Source organism: Motacilla alba, chromosome Z (assembly GCF_015832195.1).
Source record: "Motacilla alba alba isolate MOTALB_02 chromosome Z, Motacilla_alba_V1.0_pri, whole genome shotgun sequence".
Lineage (NCBI taxonomy): Eukaryota > Metazoa > Chordata > Aves > Passeriformes > Motacillidae > Motacilla > Motacilla alba.
The window spans coordinates 32,759,978-32,786,085 of NC_052046.1; the positions used below are offsets into that span (position 1 = coordinate 32,759,978).

A 26,108-nucleotide genomic window follows, 5' to 3' on the forward strand; every position below is an offset into this window, starting at 1 on the left:
CATGGTGTTAAGCATAGTAAGTGGAAGAGAATATATATGCTTGGCTTTTGTAGTGTTGGTAAGCTAACAGTGGAGTTTTGTGCAGATCAATGCTGGAAATGAATCAGAAAAAGTGAATGAATGACAGAGCTTGATGATTCCAGAATTTTGTGGTAGTGAAGATACTAATATTTAAAACACTGCAAAACTGATCAACTGGGCAGCTAAATGACTGAAGAAATTAAATGGTAATAAATTCTAAGTAGTACTTGTGGTGGTGGTGAGAATTACATTTCCAGTACTTCATTTTTACTGGATTGAAAGAAATTGGCTTTTGCCAATACCACAAGGAGGTGGATATCAGAGTTAACATATATATCTGTGAAAATGCTAGATTGCTCTTCCTTGTCTTCAGACAGAAGACAGTCTGTTCCTATTAAAATTAATTGCTTTACTCTATACTGTATAAATTGTCCTTGTGTTTGTAAAAAACAACCAAATAAACTAGTAAAAGTATAAAGAAGAGTGTCAAGATTGATCATATATGGCACAACATCTGTGTACAGTGTAACAAAATCGGAAGAGGATTCTCCAGGATATAAAGTGATGCTGGAGTTTTACACAATTCACATATTTGTCCTGGATGGATCTTGTGTACCAGTATTTTTTGGGGTGGTTTTAACAGCCTGTTTGAAAATCTGTGTGTAATAAAAGCAAACGTCTTTTTGTGTTTTGTTATGATCACTTCTTTCTGCCTTTACTCCTTATCCTGGGCAAATCAGGTGACAGGTTTCTCTTGCTGAAGTTTCAAGATCTCTAGGAAAGGACAGAAACTAATTCATTTTTTCTTCCATGGAGCTTGAAGAAAGGACTGGAGGAGAAGTAATTTTCCTGGAGACAGTGCATACTGGGAAGAAGAATGAAAACCAGAAGTTCTTTTTTTCCTGCATGGTGTCTAATCTTTGAACTCTTATGCCCTCTGGAAGCAGACAGAGAGGTTGTGCATACGCGGCCTGTGTATTCATGTGCTTCTGCTTCACGCCGCATCTCTGCAGGTTCGTCTGTCCCCACTATTTGTTTCTGTTTCCGTCTCTTAACAGAACGTAGGTGGGGTTATTACGAGGATTGCACCCATTTGTCAGTCACTATCTTGTTGTTTGGGAATGCTGTGAGCATCCAGCACGGCCTTTCGCTGGCTGCCTCGGTGGCGCCTTGCTGGCTCTGGCTGCTGCCGGGCGGGAGCGGCGGCGCCGCGCCAGGGCTGCCCCGCGCCCTCTCCTGGCAGGTAGCGCTGCCTTCCTGCCGCTCTGCTGAAGCCGCGCTGCTGGCAGCCGCCGGCGCTGCTGGCAGCCGCGCCGAATACCGCGGATAGTAACTCAAAACCCCCGGCACTTCCAGCCAACGCAGCGCTGCTTGGAAATATGTTAACCCTCAAGTCGCATGTGGTTGTTGTTTTAATATTAGGAAAGCACTGTGGAACAAAGTGTGTCAGTACAATGAAATGGCAGATTGCAATGCAGGGGAACACTGACATTCAGAACTAAGGGATGTTTGAAGAAAAAGGAATATTCAAATTATGATAGTTTTGGCATCATGCTTGCTGTGCTTCTAAGCTTGTTTTACTTTTTTGTCATTTTTATATGCTTGTAGTTGTAGTTTACTTTCATAATACCATCCACTTCTGAAATTGTCACAAGATTGCAGACTTGTTAATTGCTTTCTGTATGCTGTGGTGAAAATAGTGACTGCTCTCTGAATGTGACTACTGAATCAGATGTGAACCTCCAAAATGAAACAATTCGTTTAATCTAATTGACAGAATAAAATGCCAAGTTCACAGTGTTCATCTCAGTAGACTGATGTAATTGCTGGCATTTGACTTGCATACCTCTTGAAATATTAAATTAGTTTATAAACGTGGCAGAGAAGAGTGGCCTATACTTGCCAGATAAAGTTTGGGTATTTTACAAGAGCTTGAACAATTAGCCTTGTTAAGAGTTTTTTTGGGGAGTTGTTTTATTCATTTTGTTTTGTTATTAAAGCTTGGATAAGTAGTCTTTCTCTCAGCTGCTTGTTCTGCTTTTAGAAGAGGTTATGCAGCATAGAAGAAGGAGGGTATTTAGCTTGAGGAAGGTAACCATTTGTGCAAAACTGTGTTTATAAGAACATGGTGTCAATTGGTTAGATAGGTATTTTTGTAACTTTAATTTTCTGCAAAACAACAAACCCAGAAAAGTGTACAATTTTGTATTGTGAAACTTACTAGATGAAAATTCACAGGTTGACACTGAATTTCACTTGGATCTAAACTGAGACAGCAATACTGTAGACATTTAGTAATGTTTAAAACTTGTGCCAGCAAAAACCTGACACCAGTATAGTTTACAAAAAGAACAATTGCTAGACAAGTTCCCCTTGAAGTACATTCTTAAATTCCCAACGATTAACTGTGATTTTGGAGTGGTTTTGGGTTTTTTTGACTGGTTAGGAATAGTTAATTTGCACCAAAATCAATTGTCCTTCATTCATCTAAACTGAGGTGATTCCTAAGCTTCTGATCTTTTTGGCAAGTTGTATTCTGGTAATTTCCTCTAGTGAAGTCTTTGGCTTTGTTATTTTAAAATATGAATTAAATTTTACCATTTTTTTCTTAATCTGTTTTGTATATTTCTCTCCCAAGTTGTTATTAAACCAACAAGGTTGAAAATTAATAATTTCAAGAAAGATTACTTTTTTATTTTGAGATGTCTTGTATTGAAATCAAAGAACAGTTAAAGCAACATAAAATTCAATAGAACTTTTGAAAATTTTAGGCAGGAGATAAAACATGTAAAGTCATTGAAAATACATTAAATGTCTTTGGTGCATACATCAGGAAAATTTGAAACTGTAAAACCATTTCTTCTTAGGCTTTTCTTCCTCTTTGTAATACAGATCTTAGATAAGTTATTAATTAAAAACTCCATAATTACTTTTGAACATCATAATAATCTTAAACCCAAGTGATACAGGGGAATGTATTTCAATTATAATTCACTTAACCTGTCTTTCCAATTAGAGAGAAAATGTCTTCATTTCTACTGGATAAACTTCTTTTCAGTATATGGTGGTATAGAGCTAAGTAATCCAGTCAGGTCACTGGCAAAAGCTGTGTTGGCTATACTGGTGAAACAAACAAAAAAAAAATCTAAGTGTGTGCACTTGCTTTGCTGTAGTTGTCTGTCCTTTATGACATAGGTATGTACAGTAAAACTTGACTTCCACAGAAAGCTACATTTCTACATACATATATTTTCGGACATTTATTAGACTTGCTGTATTGACTGTAAGCTTAGCAAAGGCTAACTTCTTGAAGTTATTTATTGAAAGAATATGTTGTTTCTGAATATGGCAAACTTCTGAAATGATATTTATTCAAGTACTACTAGATTTCTATTTGAAATCTGTTAGTACATCTGTGTCTTTGATAATGAGAAGATTCCAAAACATGCAGAGCATTGCTAGTCAGAAAGACATTCCTACCCCCATTGTAATGTGGCATCTAATTTTCTTAGAATAAAGAGTACATTAGCAATATGCTGATTTGTTTTGTTTATATTAATTTTGAGTGCACGCATGCCTCAACAGACAGTCTTTACTTTGTCACTATATTACATTGCACTAGATAAAAAGGTCTTCCCAAACATGCATCCCACAGTGGTTAGTTACTATCTTTTATGGTCTCTTACCACACAGTAGAGTCCTGTGTTTTTAAAGAAGATTTACATGATCACATCAGTTAGATTGTGTCCTTCTGTAATTTGAAAAGAAGAATTTATGCCAGTGAGTCACCAAAGAAATCCTGAATATAGCTTCCAAAAATATATTCCGTTATTTTTTCTATCTGAAAGGCGTAGGCTCTGGCATAAATGTGCACAAACATTGAAAATCCCAAATGTTGTCTTGCCAGGAAGAATGGCAAGTCAAAATGAATGAGGCAGAGAGTTCTTCAACCTTAGTGTGAGTAAACTAGGTATAACTTGTTTTTTTATTTCTTTTCGTAAGAACTTTGTAGATGTCTCTGTCTTTTTGAGTATTAAAAATAAATGGGTTTAATGGTATTTTATTTAAATCCAGCATTAACTGTGTCTTACTAGGCGCAGCAAGGCCCTTCCCTATGTGGTATGAATGGATTGTGGTAACATAGGGGAGCTGAAGTGCTGAAGTTTCCCAGCACATCCTCTGCCCTGAGCCTCAAGTCTAGTTCACCCAAGAACTCCAAGAACAAGTCCCCATTTCAGCTGCATGGGCCAGCGAGTCAGCTGATGTTTTCAGGACGGGTGAGTGCAGGTTTTTTCCCAGTGACAGTTAAAAAAAAGCAACTATAAGGAAAGTTTTTAGCATGGAGATGCATAGGTATTTACTAGATTCATGAAGGATTATAGTATTCTTAACAAGTGACTTGGCAGTCTTTGTAATTTTCTGGACATCAGTCACCTTCAGACCTGTGGCAGGGATGGCCCTAACAGCACCATCCTGGACTTCCTGTCTAATCAGTCTACCTCTCATGAGACTCTTACTGGCCCCCACTGGATTCTCACCTGTGGATTGAAAATCTCAGTCCTTCTCAGCAGGAAACTCCTGGTAAATATGTAGTACTTTCACATCCACAGATGTGCCTGCTGCAAAACGGGGCAATGGTAGGTCTTTTTAGAATTGCTTTAGAAATGCGGTAAATGCAACATCTTAATGAATATCCAATCTGTTTCTTCGCACCAAGTAAAATAAATTGAGCAATTGCACAATTTGGGCATTCTCACATTGTCATTCAGCTGGGAGGATAAATTTTTACTGGGAACTGTCACAGTCAGCAAAGCAGGAAATCATTAAAACAAAAGTGAATTCTCAGGTGAAAAATGCTTTACTGTAGAAGGTGCAGTTGCAAACAAGTAGCAAGTACATTGTTCTGAGTTTACCTATCATCAGAGTGCAGTTAGGGAAATTTGGAACAAATCAGCAGACCTCTCTGGAAGGATTTTATGTAATTTACAGGTGATGGATAAAGATGAGAGTGACCTGGATTGCCTGGATTCCATTGAGGAAAAAACTAAAGCCAAATGGAAGATGAAATTTCCAGGGCTAAGGCTACAGACTCTTTGTCTAGGATCAGACTTCTCTTCTTCTGTGCGCTATTACTAAGAAAGATACTGCCTCCCATTTTATTCCTGTTTTAAAAGTTGTAATTAAAAAATGAGAGCAAATACAAAAGATACTTAAGAGACCTTACATATCTTTAAACTTTTATTCTGTGGATGGAGTTCAGGATATCTAATTACTCAGAAAAGAGCTTGAGAGGTGTTTTACTAATAGTTTATAAACACTGTCAGTAAGTCAGGCATCTACTTGAAAATGCTTAGCTTTGTCTGTGATAAAATTACATAGGGACATAGGGATTTTATTATAAAGCAGGTAAGTCAGTGTAGCACTGATTTGTTAAATAAACTTGCCAACAAGCTTAAGCCACACTTAACTAGACTATGTCATATTTTACTTACCAGATCAATTTGTTTTTATTCTGTTTATTAATTTTATCCAAACTCTTATTCTGGTAGTACTTTTCATGTTGGTTGTACATCTAATAAAAAGGGGTATTTGAGGAGATAGAGATTTGGGATTTATTTATTTTCTTTTTCTAGAGGCAGAGTGTCATTTACTTTGGTGTGGTGGTCCACTAATGTGACTTACTATGGAAATTCTTGTGTGTGTATTTAGATCACAGCTACTGACAAGGGATTTGGATTTATAAACTGCTAGGGGAAGAAGGTATTCTTTTTCTTCATAATCAGTTTGATAATAATCAGTTACAGCACTGCATTTCTGGAAAACATGCCTTCGCAACTAAAAAAAAAATTTGCTTTTATAATGGATTTAGTTTCTTTTTGGAAGCTGGATAAGCTTTCAGATGAGACATTGCTGATATATTTCACTACTTTGAAGATACGACATTTTTGTGTATTTTCACAATGGTAATACTTACCCATAAGTCTAAGACTACTTTTTTTTTTTTTCTGAATGACTAAAATACTGAACTTCTAAAGACTTAGGGGAGCAAATTGGTTATGAAAAGAAGACATACAGGGATTAAATTGTAGGGGGAAAAAAATCGAAAATAGTGTTCTGGAATTTTTTCTCTTACACCTTTTTCCTCACTAAGCAACCTAGAAAAATGGCAGAATGTAGCAAGATCAGACTGAATGCTCTGGAAAAATACAAGAAACTTTGTGAGGAAGTATTCTCAAACACAGGTTTAAGAGTAAAAATTATGGTTATGTTTTAAAAGCTGAAAGTGTATTAAATGGGTAGCAAACTATATATATATATAGCTGAGATTTCACCAGAAATATGACTTTTGATAAGGCTGTTCTGTTTCTATTTCTACATACCTTGATTCTATTACTTTTTTTTTTTGTAGAAGTTTCAGCATTTTATGATGAAAATCATATTTTTGTATGGAGGGGCTTAAAACTTGCACAGCTAAGAAAATGTGGGAAAAAAATGATGAGAAGTAATGGATTTTGTGATAAAGGTAAACAAAAAATACTAGTCAAAACAACGTTGAAATTGTGTCTTTTTAGTAGTCTGAGGACTCTTAAATTGCTTCCACAGGCCACTGGCAGCCTGGGGTTTTTTTCTGAGTCATCTAAAACTGCCTGAGACAGCATAGCTGGGAATACATTTTGTATGAAAAATCTTGCATTTCTGAGATGTGTTGGAGCCTCATTTGACAGCAAGTTTTTTTGGTTTTGCTGTCTTCCAGAGGCTATTCAATAAAATACATTTCCATGCCTTTTAGGTTAGAACCTCTGTCTTACTCAGTATCACTTCGATAAAGTGTCATCTGAGCAGCTACAATCAATATAAGCATGAAATCCTATTTTCACATACCATTTACACTTGACATATTTCTCTTCAATATAGTCTTGCCTTTCTGTGTAAGATAGTTATGGTTTATTTAAAAAAAAAAACAAAACAAACAAAAAACAAACAACAATAAACTCCCTACATTGCTGTTCTAAGTTTCTGTAAGTACTGGGCTGAGCTTGCTGCCTCCAGTACTCTGTTCAGAGATGATTGCCTGCCCCACAACTACTTCATCATGTGCCCCAGTAATCACTTTTCCCAGCCCAGGTCAGCCTTTGCCCATCCATAGTTACTTTTTTCACAAATTTGGTGTTTCACTGTAACTTTGTATGCAATGTTGGCTTCATGTGCTATTAATAGTTCAGTTACCTTAGTACCTTGCAAGATGTTCACCCCTAAAGTCTGCCCTGTATTCCACCTTTCCATGGAGCTTGTCTGGTTTTTGTGTAACTCTGCTCTGATGATCTGTTCAGCCACTCTGCAGCTTCTTGCATTGTCTGTCACATCCAGCAGTTTTCTTATGTCCAGTAGTTTCTCACACCCTGTTTATTCATCTTAATCTCAGGCCAAGGCCTGGTTATCTGTCTGCAGCCAGGATCCAGCTGGCTGACAGGTCAGTTCTCCTGACATTGCTCCACTGCCCACTGGAGCAGCTGTCTGGGCAGTGAATGAGTGGAGGAGCATCAGTCCCCACACTGTTGGAAAAATTGAGTCATGCTGGTCCTGCCACTGCCATGCCTTTGCCACGTCTTCCCAGTGTCATCTTGACATTTTCTTCTTACCTGTTTGTAATTTCACCTCTTTGTCCCCTGCCTGCAAATGCTGTAAGGACTGGGTGCCAGCTGCTGAGGGTATGAGGCAAGCAGCAGAGTCAGGGCAGGAGTGTAGGCACCCCAGCCTGTGGTGTCAGCAGCAGTGGATGGGGGTCTCAGCTCCAGGCACAGGGGCAATAACAGCATATGCACTGTCAGGGAGGGCAGGCAGTGTATGTCCTACGTGCATCTGTGGGTGAGACTGGGGTGAGTTGTGCTGAGGTGAATGAGGCTCTTGGCACATCTGGACTGGGCTGGTGGTCACAGCCTGTGTGCCCATGCTACTGCTGATGGAACAGCCAGACTGTCTGAATATTCATGTGCTTTGACCCCACGTGTATGTCTCTTTGGCATGTGCGGTTCACAAGCAAACTTTAAATTGGAGTAGCAGTGTGTGGGAGAGGGACCTTGTGGTCATGTAGTGATAGGACATGGGGTAATATCTTTAAACTGAGATAGGTTAGGATTGAATATTAAGAAATTCTTTACTGTGAGGGTGGTGAGGTGCTGGTACATGTTACTCAAAGCTGTGGAGATCCCGTCCCTGGGAATGTTCAAGGCCAGGTTGGGCAGGACCCCGAGCAACCTTGTCTAATGGAAGGTGTCCCTGCCCATGGCAGGGGTTGGAACTAGAGGATCTTTAAGGCCTCTTCTAATCATTCTGTGTTTCTATGGTTCTGTGGTCTGGGAAGGGTTATCAGGTGCCCAGAGGGCCCTTGCTGATGCCTATAAGGTGAGTGTGTTTATCTACCTGATGGTGACTTGCTGCCAGCCAGCAAGTGGGAGGTCCGTGGGAGGGGCACAAGAGCTATGGCCCAGGCTGAGGGGTATTGGATGGGCAGAAGGATATGCTGTGGTGATACTGAGGGATCTACAAGTCCTCACATGTTTGTGCATTTTGAGGGGGTGGGAGGTGGCATGCTCTCAGTAGTGAACTTCAGTCCTGATCAGAAAAGAAGGAAGAGGTCTTGGCTGGCTCTGCTGAAGTTCATGTGAGTCCTGAGAGTGCTACATACTGCAAAGCTGAGCTTCACTACTGATTGAACCTGTTCAACTACAGGTTGAACCTGTAACCTTCTACACAGCTGTAGATGTGCTACATCTGTGGACCTGGGACAGACACTTCCAGATCTTGGGACTCATTGTGCTGGGCTGCAGCATCAGGGCAGGAGGAATCCCTGGACTGACCTCAGAGATGCTGGAGGGGACATCTATTTATAGCATCCCCTAGCAAAATTATAAATAGGGTTCCATAACAGATATTCAATACAAACATTTTTCATGTGAGTCAGGTGCATCTCAAAGTTTACAATACTGTACTGGGAAAAATACCACTATTTCCTTTTTCTGTTTTATTGTCTGTTGCTGACCATTAATAGAGACACAATAAACATGTATTTGTTACAGTAACTTGACTCATTTGACTACGTTTACAAAACCAAACGATATTCTTCTGTGGAAGAATATTTAAGTCAAAAATGCTTAGTTTGCCTCAAGTCTAGGAGAACTGAAGGAGATAATTTATAAAGTCAGGGATTTAAGCCTGAACGGAAGGTTCTTGGCCTCATTTTGTATCCTAGGCATTTCAGTGTGGCTTTAATGACTTCACATTCCATAGTGTAATTAATTCTCCAGTATTATTCGTGATTCTGCAATGTCTTGGGAATTCTGCAATATTGTCATATCAAAATTAAACTTCTGACATTCTCATGGAGGGATCGCTGATGTTTGTCTGCCTCTGCCCTGAACCCGGTTGCAGCATTTAAATCTTAAGGAGACAGGAAATAGGCAGTTTTATTTGGGATGAAGATCATAGGAATTATCTTTTTTTGTGTTTTTGTACTTTTTTTATAAACCAACAGCTTGATTTAATAAATAATATTGAGTTACAGAGCTTCCTTCGTAACTTCTAACCTCCTATGTGACAGTAAGCATGTCCCTTAACCAATGTGTCCTACTTTCACCATCTGTGAAACACTTCGGAAAGTCATGGAAAACTGAATCATAGGTCTTTTCCATCTCTATTAGGTAATCCAACTGTTCATCTGCCAGTAGAAGATTGTTTCCTACATCCACCAGTGTTTTTCCAGTGTGGCTCCTGTCCTCTAAGTGATTGGGCTTCCAGTAGTACCTTTGGGAGGTGATTTTGCTGAGTTCTAGATCTCATTGTCAGGAAGCTCTTCTGACATTCACAAAAAGAGATTTTTGTTTTGTTAATTTAACTGAGTTCTGTTACTTTTTTCCCATTAGTAGATAATTGTTTACAATTTTAAGTCATATGCAATTCATGATAAATAACTAAATTGCAAGTGTCTGTAAAGCGTCTTATCTATGCAAAGAATAAAAACATATGGTTTTGAGATGCAAGGTATGACCTTTTATAAGAAGGTAAGCTACTTGGTTTTTCCTGAAATTATGTCTAAGGAAGTGTACAGACTGCTCCAGATTTACAACAGAAAAGGGATAGAATAAGGAACTTAGCAATGGGCTTAAAATGAAAGTATTGGAATAGGTTTCAAGAATGCTTAAGCAGAGAAAGAAAGAAATTAACAAATACAGTATAGTTGTTGAACATGAAAGCTGTCAGAAGAACTAAGTTACTTTGTAGAGAATTTTTACTTTTCAAAATGTGTGGGTGTTATTTGGGTCTGGCATAAGAATAGTTAAACTGCTTTTAAAATGGCTATCTGGGAAACAGCTGGTATGTAACATGACTTTTTGCACTGCCCTAGGAGGAAAATAATGTTCAATTAATTCACTTGATGAGCTTAATAGAGCATTTTGTAATACAACCTACATAAAGCATGTGTCTTAAAATAGCAAGAAATCTGTCATGGGGGCATGTTTCGTGAAATATTCAGCTTTTAACAAAATCCACTTGTCCAGGATTGTCATTCCTCTATTTCAGCTGCCAATGCAAATGCTTAAGTCCAGGAATGCAAACTGTATGTTCAGTCATTCTGTTTAGAAAAAAAGATAGTATTTTTTTGATCTCAGCTTCATTTTCATTGTCTTTAACTTATATATTGATATACATTGATAAGATGTAACTTCATCAGAAGAGAAGTTGGGAATTTAAGGCCTTCCAAAGTTTATTTGTAGTACAACAATATGGGCAATATTTCTGCTAATAAAACCACCCATTCTACATACTTTGCTGTTGAAAAATCCCTCTTGCCTTCAGCACTACTATATACAGTCAGATTAGGTATAAGGTAGTGTTTTGAAAAGGTCAGTCAGTATAAATGTAGTGTTTACATACGCACCAAAAATTCACCGTATAACGAACTGGTTTTCTTCCTTTAAGAGATTAGGGAGGTGCCATATATCGAATGTTTATAAGAAAGGTGTACCTTAGAAAGACTTCATATAGTCTGATCATAAGAAGAATAAACTTATCTTTCATCTACAGGAAATAAAGCCAGATGAAGTTACCAGACTTGCTCTTAGGACAGAAGTTAATTTTGAAAGTGTCTGCAAAAAGGTAAGACTTGCTGGTTTTTGTTTTCCTTCCCCTGCTTCTCTGAGTGTGAAAAGGTGCATGTGTGGGTGCAAATACATGGATTTTACAAAATGTGTTCTCTTGTATTGTGTTGTATCTTCATTGTAGATCTTCCTTTTCTGAGGAGGTTTATCCACTGGGACATATCTACAGAAAAACGAATAGCTATCTAGTATGAATTGTTATTAGTTGGGTGGGCTAGTCTGTAATAATTAGAACGGAATACTAGGAAGCATAGTAGTGATTTCTTAGTCTTTATAAATAGATTTGTTTATATAATGTGTATACATGTTATAGTATAAATTCAATTAGTATAAATTAATTTTCAATTAGTATAAACAATCTAAGTAAGCTTTCAGCAACAGTTGGAAAAAGGCTCTCAATACTTTTAAATGCAGCGAGAAGTTTCTATGTGTAAACAAAACAGGACAAACATTAGCTTGAAATAAAGGTGGAATTCTAACACCCCTGTGGCTCATTCGTTTCAGTGTAATGTTTTTCTTGAAGCCTGCTGATGGTACAGTATCAAATATTAACAGCCTAACTAGTGATGTCGTAAAAGATTAAATTAAGACATAGAAGTGTGAAGACACTCATTGAAATAAGCAGCTGAGGCTGAGAGCAGTGCTATTTCAAAGAGCATGTTACATTTTCAATGCCAGAAAGCAATTCTGAGTTTAAAAATGTCAATCCATGAATTTTTCTGGGTTTTTTCACATTATCCTTAATTCCTTTGGGTGGTCCACTGAGGAAGGCTGAAACTTGAAATGTTTGTTGTACACAGGGGAAGTTTTAATATAGAATTGGGCCATTTACTCATGTAATGGCATCATTAGTTTGTAATATAACTCTGCTGTTGCATATTACAGTCATGTGTGATGTAGTTCAGTTATTAGCGTAGTGTGCAGCAAGTTTTTCAATGTTTTATGTCAGCAAAATCAAGTTAATAAGAAAATATCATAGGAATTTGGTATTTCTGGAGAAGTGTTTGGGTAGAAGTATCCTAACTGTTTTTCCTTCTCTTAATGATAGAAGAGAGTATGGAAAAGGTCACAGATGAACTGACATGAAGCTAAAAAGCATTCTTTTAAATTTATTTGACTAGGATTTTCCAGTGTGAAGATGAGGCAATCAGAAAGTGGTTACTGTGATATTATAAATGGGGCAGACACTAAGATTTTGAATATGTGAGGACTTGCGGAGAGGGATTTCGTTCTTGAAGAGGGATGCTAAATTCAGTGACATTGTCACATTCAGTGACATAGGGGATTCTTCTCCCAAGATTTCAAATTCAGCAGGTTTATGCTGATTTCGTAAAGTGAAGGAGCACCAAAATGAAATTATTGATGCTATTTTTTAAAGGAGTTTGTAGGTTCACAGTTGGAATTTTATTTCTAAGGTGGCAATTTTATTGAAAAGCATGCTGAAGGAATTGAATTAATCTTACTTTCACCCCATTATTTTTTTACATATTCATAGTCATGACTGATGGTGTGCTTCTCATATTCATTTAAAGTCTTAAAATAGGCTTTAATTTAGCTTTAATTCTTGAAAATGTATAATGCATGGAGTTGTTTCGGGGTTTTGATCTGTTGTTGTTTCTGTTACTTTTTGCTGGTGGCCCTGTTTTTCTGGGGAATGGAAGTCTGTTAATCTCACAGTTTTTAGTAGATGGAACTTACATTTCAAATCAAGATGTTGGATAGATGCTGATGCTTTTTTAAATCTCTAGAGAGTTTTAACCTCACTGCAGTATAAGAATATAATACATATAAATAATACATATAAGAATATATACAATATATAATAATTTCACTGGTTGCTTTTGGTTGACCATAACATATCCCCGTATCCCCATATCCCCTTTTGGTTGACCATAACATATCTGTGCTTAAACAGAAATTAATTCTCCAGTATTTTATTTCTTATTTTCCCACAGTTTGTCATTAAACATACAATAAAAAAAAAAAAAATTGATTTTCTATCCCTAGCAATATTTTGTAGTCTCATGAAATACAGACCACACTGTTTACCTTTTCATTAACTTGAGTTTCAATATATTTGAAGGAAAACATCCTGTGGCTATTTTAATTTTTAAAATAGGTTTGTTTTCATTGACAAAAAGCAATCTGCTTTTAATTCACTGTGGAATGCTGAATATTAGTTTTGCATGGTGGTCATGTAGTCAAGATACTTTTTTAATTGCTTCTGCTCACGGAGCTTTTATGTTCCATTACTGTTTCCCAACTTTTTTCAGAATAAGTTAAGCATACTTTTCTGTTTAAAAAGAGTTTGCATATATTTTCATCAAGTACAATGAAATTGTGCTAAGTGTTTAGGAGGTGGCAGTTTACTGGGAGTTCCTGTGATTTAGATTTCAGTATGGCTGTGTTGATGATAAGCAGATCAGTTTTATCGAGTTGCAGGGGATGTTGGCAAGAGTCACCAGCCCCATGAGAGAAGACTTTTTGTAAGAGCATTACAGGAAGCAGCTGGTGAACAATTCTTTGTGCATGTCTGCTGAAGTATTTTTAAGCCATTTGAATATTGCTGCAGCTAACACCATTGTTACCAACAGGTGATAAATCCTATTGTAAAAATTGTAAAAAATGTTGCTATGCAACTTTAACTAGGCTTTATATTGTTGGTTCTATTTACAGCTATTGAAGAACAGAACCTGTATTTTGTAGGTTTTCTCCAAGTCCTTGTTCACTTCTTGTACCAAGTTGTGCATCGTCTGCCACAAATATATTTGACAGACATTAGTAAAATTAGAAAAATATGTCATAGGGCTCATATTTTAAACTTACCTTTGCAGCTGTGATGGCATTTTGAACTGTTGCATACAGCATATATTCCTGCAGTGTATGGCAAGCTTGATTTATGAGTGTTGTGCTCCAGGACACTGAAGCTATAAATTGGAAGCTAATTTTAATAATGCTGTTGATTACAAGCAGAAAATTGAACTGAGCACTGGCAAAGTCTTAACTGTTATCTTCAGCTTGTTGCTAATAGAGATTTAGGGTAATTCAGATAGGTGGAGATAGGCAGGATAAATAAGGTAAAATGAATTAATGTTTTTCCAGTATTACAAAATTATATTTATAATCTAGGCTGTTTCCTCAGGAAAAGAGGATGTTGGTCCACCTGCAAACATCTTCATCATAACCACAGCTTATTTTGTTGCCTTTGCTAACAGATGTTGACTAACTTACTGTAGCTTTTCTTCTAGTAAGTCTTTGGTGTATAGCACATAAGGAAGAAATTCCTGTGTTTTAAACACTGGAGAATGACAGAATTCCAGCATAATGGAACTGTGCTTACAAGCAGAGATATGTCATCTTACCTTAAGTCAAAATACTTCTTATTTTTTCTAAAGAATAAACTCTATATATTTCAAAATTCAGCAACTGTCTGATTTGGGGAGCAGGGTTGAAACAGAAATTAACTATTGTGTTTTACTTTGAGGGAAGAATAAAGTACCAATATACATTATGATCAGAGATTGTATTGAGCATATGCTTCTGACTTGCAGAACAAGCATTCACAGATGATAAATACCACCTATATTTTTTGCTTTCAGATGCAATCTTCACCTTAGGAGCATAATATTCCCTTCTTTTACACTGATCTTTAATCTGTGGTCCTTGAGATGAATGCCACCTTTTCCTATTAAGATTAAGTCTTGTATTTCCATGCTTAAATTGGTCTTGTATTTCCATTGCTTAAATCCTGTTGTGTTTGAATCATGCAGATGCTTGTCTGCAAAGAGGATTCTGCACAGCAAATATCAAGTATATTATGATCCTCAGAGCTTTTTGGGCCACATTCCTCTGAATCTCAAGATTACTGAAAAGCTTACCACAGTTTCTAAATATGTTAAAAAAATTTCATAGGCCAGAAATGTAATTCATTAGTACCCTATTGAAGTGCTTTTTTTTTTTCCTGATTTAAGGTCTGGCAAGCTTGTTTTGGATTGCTTCATGTACAGGAACCAACTTGTCTTGTTTGGAATTTAAAAGGAATTCAGAGGCTTTAGAGACAGAATCTCAGGCAGCTCATGAAAAACCATAGGGAGACATCCCAGGATTTAACTGAGCAACTGAGTACATAGTATGAGTTTGGTCATTTAAAATCTAAGCTGCCTGATGAGTACAACTCAGTTTAACATGATTTTGGAGGGCTGACATTAGTGCTGTGTGGCTTCTGGTGCAGATGTTTTTATCAGATGCCTAAGGATATATTACACTTAGAAGTTCTGGGGTGAGTGAATTTAGTATCTCTGGCACTTTACCTATATGGTTTTACCTATATGGCTTAAATGAATTTGGGATGGGGGAACCAATCAAAATTGTATTGTATCAATTGATCAATTGTAGTAATATATTCATACATTATTAATATATTACATGATTAATTAATATAATATATATTGTATTAATTGTATCAATTACTAACAGTAATATGAAAGGGTTTTCTGTGATTTATCCAACAGGACTTTGACTTATTCACATGTGAGAAGAACATTTCTGTTTCACCTCCCAAACTTTGAATTCACTCAATCTCTGGTGTGGGGCTAAGGAAGTCCTTGTGCAAAAAGGACATGAGAAAGAGGTTAGAAAGATGTTTCTGCCAGGACAGACAGGAAGAAGAATGACGAAGTTAAGGGCTAAATATGTATTAACTGTATTTCTTTCAAAAGTGTGTTTCAAGCATATTATCAAAATAGCATTTGTCAGATTTGTGTCCTTTTTAATTTATGCAGGTGATGGCCTGAGATTAGTCTATCAATTCACAGCCTCCCTGTCATACGTAAACAAAGAAAGTGCAAGGGTGGAAAAGTCACAATACTAGTTTTGTTCTTCCTTTTAGATTTATATTGAAAATGTTTTTCACACCAACAGTGTGTGAAAGGCAGTTTATGAAAGGCTGCTAGCTTTGAGGCTTTAATTAACGTGGGTAATTAATTGGAGCACCAGGTGTCCGAGAATAACTCACTAGATGGATTCCTTCTTGCTGAAGCAATATACAAGACATTGTTCTACTAAATACACTTATTTATTAAGGAAATTTCGAACTTAATACTCATCATACTTTTGATCATTGTGGCAGGATGAGAAAGATCTAATTTCTGAATCAAGTAGAATTTTTGATTAAACACATCTACGACTACAGAGGAACAGTCATGTCTGTATTTTCAAATTTTGAAAAACAGTAAGGTTTCTCTTTCACTGGTAATCCTAAATGTATATTTATGATCTTTGCCTTCATTTAATTTAAAAATGTACTTCCTAGTTGAAAATATCTAAATAAACCCCTCTGCATGTACTGTAGAATTAATCTGAGGAAATGTACTAAATCATAAAAAGGGCCTCTAAAAATGGTCTTCTGCATTTTAATTGGAGACTTGCTGTTAGGTTCAAAGGCTTTGGATCAGACACAGAATAGTTGCTGTCTTTCATTTAGTGTTCAGAGGATTTTTCCACAACCTCCTCCGTTCTCCTTCCCCCAGCCCTCCTGAAGAATTCTACTCATGACACAAACGTACTAATTAGTCTAGATGTTATTATTGATGTAAAACTTCTACTTCTGTTGTTAGTGCCTTTAATAGTGGATTCTTATGTACATAGATTTTTAACATTGCTTATAGAAATATTTTTTTGCAGTACATAAACCACAGGGAAAGACTATTGTATGAATCTATTTTCTTTGTAATACTGATGTGATAGTCCATAAGTGTTGTATAAAATATGCTTATCATTAATACGTTGCAATTTTGTGGTTTGATTTTGGCTTTGTGGGGGCAAATGGCTGGTGGTTTTGGGGAACCCATGAAAAACTTGATTGTTCTTTTTGTCTAAATTTTGGTTATTACACACTGATGATTTAATAGCCTACCTGGATTTCATATAAAATCTCCATCTCTCTCCCTGCCCCCTTCCCTATAAGTATTAAGTATTGGAAACCTTGTTATCTTAATTCCTTTTGCTCGGGAAGGAATGTATTGCCTTACTAGGTACATGGTTGTTTCTATTCTCTAACGAAGTGTTAATGCTGAAAACAGTAAAATTATAATAGTCAATTTATTTCCCACTAATTTGTATATTAGATGCCTGATAGACTTTTCTCTCCTGTAATAGATGCATCTATCAACATGTTATATTTTTTGGAAATATATTGCATTAATTTAACATTACAATTTCCTGCATCACAGACTAAGATAATTGTCATTATGCTGGGCATCAGTGTTACAGAGTTTAATTCTTTTTGTCCTGAGTATTTTTACTCAGTTTGGATGGAAGTTACACTAAATGTATGAAGCCACAGTTTCCTGAGAATTTTCCATGTCAAACACCAGATGTTAGTCTTAAACAGGAATGTCTGTGGTCTTCTGAAGACCACTGATGAAGTGAAGAATTTTGCATTCATTGATGAATATCACATTCAGGTGTAAATACTTCCCCTGTGTGACTGATTGTTCTTTGTTTTCTTTTCCTAAAAGTTCCTCAGCTTCCAAATTTGAACTTGAACTCCAAGATGTTTAACATGGCCTTTATATACACCAGGCTATATTTTAGAGCCTAGAATCCATTACTCTGGCTGCAACTGAAATTTTATGTCAGTGTAAATGGAGCCTGCCAATTTTTGACAAATCTCTCCCCAGTCTTCTTCCCGCCTACTTTGCTTTGCAATTGTCTACATGTCTGCTAGCCTAGCCAGTATCAATTCCTCCCCAGGCTTCCAGTGGGAGACTACAGAATTGTGCTCGGTTCTGTCCATGTCACTCCCACCTCATCATCCATCTTCTCCAGTTGCCCCTTCACATTCAAACTAGGCTGCCATACACATAGTGCCTCTGTTTGAGAGCAAGTAGGTAGGCTAGACCAAAGCTACCATCATCTTCAACATCAGAGCAGCAATTGCAATGAGCTCAGTTTAACCACAGCTTTGATTTTGTTCTTTCTGGAATGAGTCTTCTTTTAAGTTCTGTATCAAAATAAGCTGCTAGTAACTTTGACAGTGTTTCCCAGAGATATTGTTTATCTCAGACACAAAAGGGCTGTCTCCTTTCAGATTTTAAATTGCTAGTCCAAGAATTTTTCTACCAATCATTTGCATTCCTGTGAGGCTGTATTTCTTAATTTTGTTGCCTGGCTGAACAGTTCAAGTTTGCTAAAGTAGAGTCTTGTCCCTAGACTCAGAAGTTGAGTGACTGCCTTTGATTTGAATGTGCTCATTTCTCTTACTTCATGTGCCAGACCAGAATGTGGGCAAGCATATCATAGTAAAGCTAATGAGGAAGTTGGTCCACATTTTTGTGAGTGAGACTTGGCTTGGGTCCCCAGGTAATTCAAACAAAATGATTGTGCTTGTGAGGGTATAGTGGATGAAAAGCAGGGTGGGAAGAACAGTGCTGTTAGAGTCAGTTACGCCTGTGGTAGTGGTGTTGTGATGCATGATGCTGCATGGCTGTACTTCTTCAGTCACAGAAAGCTTTATATTACAGCACTCACAAAAGACAAGCAACTCACAACTTTCATTCCTATTTTAAATGAGTATTTGAGTGATGTGTAATCAGTATCTATCTGGATATAAGCTGTCAGGAATAATAGAGGAGAATATTAGAAGTAGTCTTGTTTCTATGCTCTTCTTGAAGAAAACACAGGAAAAGTGAGGTAAAACGTTCTCAGGATATTGTGGTTGATTTGGCAACCTTTTGGTTTGGTTTTTGTTGTTTTGGTGGGTTTGGTGGTTTTATTGTTTTATTGGTTTTTTTTTAATAAAGGAAAGTCAAGTTACTGGTGGCCACAATCTCCTTCTCCAGAATATTGCGCAGACTCACATACAATGCCTATGAGGCAGAATATCAGTGCCTAGATAAGTGTATGGTATAAAAATGAGACAGTTAGATGTTTGTAGTATGTTGGGGGCCAGGAAAAGCTAGACCTTACTGATTGTGCTGCAGGTCATCCTTATTGCACTGGACTCTCAGCACTGAAAATTTTAAAGGACATAAAGGAATATTTAAAAACACAGGAAGGTTATATGCCTGGAGGAACATCAAACTAACAGTGGTATGACACACAGGGAGCATGTGGCCACTTTTGAGGATGTCTGTTACAGGCTAAGGACAGAACAGCTTGATCCAACAAGTAATGAATGTAAATCAGACTGGCTACAGTGACAGTTGATTGACACCTCCAATACTAAGGTAGAGGGAAAGAGTGTAAAATATGAGTGCTTCATAACCATTGCACTGAAAACAATAATGGCAGGGAACTAGAATTCCTAACATGTATCATCATCATGTATAATATAGATGCCCTCCTTCCACCACATCTTCAAGGTACTTAATGCAATTTACCATCTTTACAGGGATAATGGGATGTGATGTACACGCATGAGAGTGGTACTTTTCTGTGAAGCGCTGTAGTTTAACAACTCAAAGGTATTACCAGGAAAAAAAAAGCACTCAGAAATGTTTTGAGTGGAAGTTCCAACTGTAATAAAAGTTTGATACCAGTTATGTATTGCAGGCCCCAGTGACAATGGTAATATGGTGAACAGAAAATGTTCAATGAGACAGAGAAGCTACAAATTTAGGACAGATAATAAGTCAGTGTTTTCAGTTATTCTTAATTCTTTTGAATACTAAAGACAGGATCTTTAAATTGTACGATTTATGTATTCATAGGGAAAGTACTGAGTTTGAAAAGTTGATCCATGTGAAGGGGCAGGGAGATGGATTTGTACAATCAAATGACAAAGCAAAATGTTTCCTCTGTCTTGTAATCTATCTCTAAATCCTCTGGGAATAGATACTCATTGAGCAATTTCAACCAAGCTTCCTGTAGCTGGTTTTAAGAGATTTAACTTCCATCAGGAAGGCTTTATTCTGTCTTTGTGAATGTGAGAAATCAGTGAACCCTGGAGGGGAAAATGGCCATAGTTTATTATGTCTTGATCTTGCTTTGAGAAGTACAATAGAGTTGGGACTCTATGATAGCTTGCTAAGTGAATGCACTCCTATCTTGAAGAAAAGTGCAAGGAGACAACATAAGGTGGAATTTACATGAGTTTAAACATTATTTTGGTTGCTTGCTTAGAGTATTTTAAGTGTTAAGATGCCTTTAATGTTATATAAACAAGTGTGATTACCTATGTTAACTAACAGTTCCTTGTGCATTATCAACTGGAAAAACTCTTCCTGTATATTTGCTTTGTCGTGTGACTCAGAATTGCATTGCAAAATAAAAAAAAAAAATTTGACGTTCCTGAGATTTCTGAAAATGAAAACCAGCTGCTGGTTATGCTCCTTTTATTTTTACAAATGAAACTCTATCAGTTTTTCATTATATATATAATGTAAAAATAAAGTACATTATTCTGATTTCTTCCCATCTCTCCTATCCAGGTAATTTTTTTAAGTGCCCAACTAGGTACTAAGAAATTGATGCTTAGAAAAATCAAAAAAGTAAAACAAAAGTTATGGAATTAAGCAGGCTCTTTCAGCTCATTAGGAACCCCATCAATCTGTTGTTAACACTGGAAAACTAGGAAGAAAAGTGCTAAAGCCACCATTGCCTGAAACTGTAGAAGATGTTCCTGAATTATTAGAATTCTGTTTAAAAAAAACTCCCATGTGTTGGGATGCCAATGAACATAGATGCTCATACCATCCACGTGAAAAGGTTTTAGCTTGGTAAAATGACAGCATAAGTTTACAGCATATTGCACCTCTCTGGCAATATTGGTAGGTAAGACAAAGTATTGGAAACTGGAAGTAGCTAGTGACTTAATGGAAAAATAACAACTTTAAATTTCTAGTGGTGATCAGGTTTTTCTTGGGTTTGGAATTCAAATAACTGCCAAATGATTGGAGTGGTTCAGTGGTTGCACTAGGAAAACAGCATGCCAGAGTTAAGTAATAATAATGTAATAGCCTAGAAGATGCCTAAGAGCCTCTAAGCATAAAGGTTCTGTGTGCCATATAGTGAAATACCAGCTATAAAATGTGAACACCCGGAATTGCCATCCATTTTACATCCATTCTCTGCTGATGTGCTCAAGTAATACCAGGGATTACATGTGTATCTGATGTGTGTTTGTCTTTAGAATTGGTCTCAAATGCATTAAGTCAATAGACTTCACATTGGAAAATCTACATTTTGGTGCCAGAGAACTGGCATGTTTATCTCTGATGTTTTAATAGTGTTTCAGTGAACATGTATTTCCATTGTCTTTTTCAGAAAAAGTCTGAAAGACATATATATATTAAAATAAAAAAATCTGTTTTCAATCATAGACACAAATTACAATTTGGTATGCCAAGAAATGCTGTCTTGAGTAGCATATTATAACATGGCCTAACCCTGGTTAGTGTGTACAGTGCTTGTGAAGTCTTTTAAGTCATCTGTGCCTCCAGTTCCCTCTCTCTTAGTTCCTTCAACAGTGCTTTGAACAGAAGTGCATCTCTCCTGAGAGTTTTATCTGAAGACATTAACTTGACAATACTTTAGTTATATATAGTGTGTTCCCTGGTAGTAATGCTTGCAAATGTAAAGGTTTGAGCAAGACAAGATTTGTCCATGGGGATAATTTTTTTTTCCTTAATGTTATAAATTATCTGAAATATACCTGATTAAAGTGGCACTTGCTTTTGAAATGTTAGCTAGTTTTAAAGCATTACATCTGTTTAAAATTTGAAGAGCTCAACTATGCCTTCTTTCTCTGCTATAAACTTAAGTTCATATGTGCTTGTACTTACAGTGCAGTATCAGGCTGCATCTGCATAGTTACAGTTTGAGAGTTGAGCATCTGTTTGAAAGTGAAATATTGTAAGGATATCTCAAGATTACATCCCTGATAGTTTGGTACAGAGTTTTGTCAGCATATCGATGTCTTAGGGAGAGTTGTGAATATCTCCGTTCTGAAACTCCTGTGGTTCATCCAAGACAGAATATTTTTAACTTTTTGGTTCATTATAATAGTTTTCATAATACAGTGCTCATCCCTGTATCATCAGTTTGGTTGCTACCATGAGCTCCACTCAGTCTTTGGACAAGCCCGTGGTGCACAGCTGACTCATGGGAGTTCAGATGCATTCAGGTTAAAGTGAAGTCAGAGAATTCTGTTTACTGATTATTTTACAGCACTGCCTGAGTGTTGTTGATCTCCTTTGTGTATCTGCTCTCTTTCCTATTAGAAATAAGTATAAATAATCAATTTTTAATATTTTTTAAAAAGTTTTCTTTCATGTTTAATTTTTATATTACCTAGCTTAACTCTATTCAGACAACTGCCTGTTGTAATTTTTCAGACCTTCATTCAAGATGACCACTTACAAGAAATGATCTCAACTTTACTTTTTTGTAAAAGTCAGTTCTGGTTTCAGATCTGATATATAGTTGGCATCCAACTAATTTGTTTATGTTGTTTTCTACAAATTTCATTTTCTTCTTGTAAGACTGTGTGAATTTTGTGGAAAAGAACTTTCTCACAGCTACTGCCTGTTATACAAGATGTATTTTGTTTCTATTCCCCATGAAGTACATCTTTTCTTTCAAGGTTTCTATTTCATCTTATTTTGCTTTACAGTTTAATCTCTCAATATGATTGTCTCTCTTGTCTTTTTGGGATGGAATGTTTGCTTGGTTTCTTTATGTGGGGTTTGGGTGGGTTTTTTTCATGCCATCTATGCTCTCCCCCAAAATTGTTCATGCAGTTTGGCACGGTGCATATATTTTACAGCAATACTGTGCTCAAACAGTTCAACTGTCAAAAAATATGAAAGGCATATATTTTATAAAAAACTGTATATTAAAAAAAATCAAAAACATACAGACTTTATACTGCTGTATTTTATATGCTTGATTTTACATTTGTATAAGTCAGAACTGCATGTATTTTATCCTGGTCAATTGTCTTGGATATACAATTTAAATTTTTTAATTTTTTAGACTCTGACTTATGGACCACTCCCTTCACATCTGTTTTCCACTTGGAATTTGTCCACAGTTTTCTATAGCATAAAATAATGTTCAGCATTCTCCTAGGTTGTCTTAAAGGCCAGCAGTGGTTTCAGTGCTCAAATTAATTAGACCATCACAACTCAGGGAGGAGTTGTCACAGAGCTCACTTTATATCCTCTTTCATAACCTTAAGAAGTTGTTTTAGTTTTTTTGGTTTTTTTAATGTGCACATTGTTTGTGTGGGATGCCAGATTGAGAGTTAGAAGCAGTTTCCACTTATACCTAGAGTTGACCGTTCTCCATAAGGAAATAATCAAGAATCCATGCCTACTTTAATCTTGATTTTTTTTCTTCTGACTTTTCTTTATTGAAACAATCATAGGAATTGGGTTTTTTTTGCATAAAGAGAAAAAAGAAAGAAGTGTAGAAGTACTTGGGCAGGTCTGGGGTTTATGCCAAGCTCTGCTGTAGATCACTCTGATAGTTTGGGATGAAAGACTGCACTTTTTTTTTGACCATTTCCAAATCTGAAAAATAGGCATTTACTTCACACTTCTTTTGCTAGCTAAATTAATTGTGACAGGTTAGTCCAAAGAAACTCTATTGACTCTTTTATACTCATTCAATACGGTCTTCTAACATTTGCAGAGTGCTAGGCTTTTTGAACCTGTTGTGAACATCTTAAAATGCTTAGATAGTAGGTCCTTTTTATCATACATGTATCAAAGAACAGCAAATAATCTCTTTTTGTTTGAATTGATGACCTATTTGGAACTCCTATTTTAAAAGAAGAGGAGGGATGATAGAAACATGTTTATACATCAGACTTCTTTTTGATAAAAGACAAGCCAAAGAACAAGACAAGACAAAGTAGAAAGGAACGTGAATCTAAAGGAACAAATGTACTGGAAAAGGGTAGCTTTGGTCCAGACACTGAAATAAAATGACAGCAGTGTCAGTACCTTGATAGTATTTAGAAGAATCTCATGCTGTTTCCTGTGCTGGATTCAAGAGTCTGTGGTAGGCAGTGATGAGTTGAGTCAGTGCTGCTGCTTGCGCCCCAAGCTCACATAGATTTTCCAGACTTCTGCCTTCTACCATGTGCAGTTTTACATATGAGCAAAAAGATTGTGCATATTGCCGGGTACCCCATGTCTTCAGTTTTATAATGTTCTTCATAATGTTTTGTGCTGGGTTTGCATGGCAAGATTTTGGTAAATGGGTTCGCTATAGGGGTGTATTCTGTGAGAAGGGGCCAGAAGCTTGCCCGGTGTCTAATGGAGTCAATGCCGTCCAGCTCCAGGATGGACGCACCACTGGCCAAGGCTGAGCCCTTCAGCAATGGTGACAGCACCTCTGGGATAACAGAGTTAAAAAGGAATGGGGGAGGAATGCACAGGAGCAATTGCAACTGGGGAAGAGAGGAGTGAGAATATGTGCAAGAAAGAAAGGGAGGAGGTGCTTCAGGCAGTGGAGCTGAGGAGAGAGCAGCAGAGACAGTGTGTGAACTGACCCAAGGCCCCTCATTCCCTATCTCCCTGTGCTACTGGGGTAGAGGAGGTAGAGAAAATGGCAAGTGAAATTGAGCCTGGGGAGAAGGGAGGAATGGAGGGAAGGTGTTTGAGATTTTGTTTTTAGATGTCATTACCCTATTCTTATTTGATTGGCAATAAATTATTACTTCCCCAAGCTGAGTCTGTTTTGCCAATTGTGATACTTGGTTAGTGATCTCTCCCTGTCCATATCTCGACCCATGAATCTTTCACTGTATTTTCTCTCCCTTGTTCTACTGAGGAGGGGAGTGATAAAACCAGTTTCACTGGGCATATGGCATCCAGCCAAAGTTGACCCACCATGGCTTTCGAGATAAATTAATATCCAAATACTTTCATGGTTGAATTACCATGATAAAAGAAAACAATATAAATTAATATAAATTGTGGCAAGCACTGAAAAGAATAATAAACAAATTTTCTTGTGTATCTTGGTGTTTTGTAAGAAATTGTTCAGTTTTAATTCTGTAGTTCTATCACAGAACATTGTCTTGATGAGTTTTTTGCAAAGGTTTTAGATCTGTTAAGACATTTTCTAATCTTCAAATGGAAATTTTTTCATCAGCCTATTTTAAAAATTGTATATTGTCCAATTAAAAAAAAAAATTCTGCTGAAACTTGGACAATTTCCTGAGAGCCATAAAGAGTTGATTTATTTAAGAACTTCTCACCTGTCATGCTATTAAGCTTTTATAACTGGTACTCTATAACACCTGTACGGTCATTTTGGTGTTACGTTGAAAATACTTTAAGTTTGAGTGAAATCAAATTAGTATATTATTATAAAAATGAGAGGTTTTGGCAGATGATGAGTAAATAATTTGTCATCATTTGTCATCATTAACATGAGACCCAGTCAGCTACCAACCCCTTGCTGTCAGGAGCTCTGACAGCAATGCTGCTGTAAGTGATACCATTAACCAGTTGCTTCCCATACCAAAATCTTCACCATGTCTGATGGCCACAAATCACATGCTGTATGCCTTGCAGACATAAAACAAGAGGGAGAACTATCTGAGTTTCACAGTCAGAAAGTAACTTCCTTCAAGTCTTGTTCCAAAGTAGTATGAGGTCATGGTATAGACTTGGGTGACAGCCATGATTTGGCACTTTCAACCACCCTGTGAATTCCCATTAACAACATCTGCTATTCTGAAGGACAGCTGTAACTAGTTAGAGTTTTGTAAAGAATGTGTGGATTAATAGGTTTTCTAGTTGTTTGGTTGGTTTATGCTGGTTTTTAATAGAAAGGTCTTCTCCCAAGCTGCTAATAAAGGGTATTGCAATGACATTTTTGGCACAGAATTGGGTGTTACCTTTTTTATGCTTACTCTAGTTAGTATTGACCCTTTTTTCCCCCTTCATCTTAAATTCAGGATGTTGCTAGCAT

At 36.8% G+C, this 26,108-nt stretch overlaps 1 protein-coding gene across 1 annotated transcript in view; it reads left to right on the forward strand.

Moving 5' to 3' along the window:
• SRFBP1 (serum response factor binding protein 1) overlaps positions 1-26,108 on the forward strand; it is a 71,753-nt gene that overhangs the window by 32,984 nt on the left and 12,661 nt on the right. Inside the window, exon 4 of the mRNA XM_038123685.1 lies at positions 11,104-11,175. Coding sequence (XP_037979613.1) covers positions 11,104-11,175 — 72 coding nt within the window. The remainder of the gene's footprint in view (positions 1-11,103; positions 11,176-26,108) is intronic.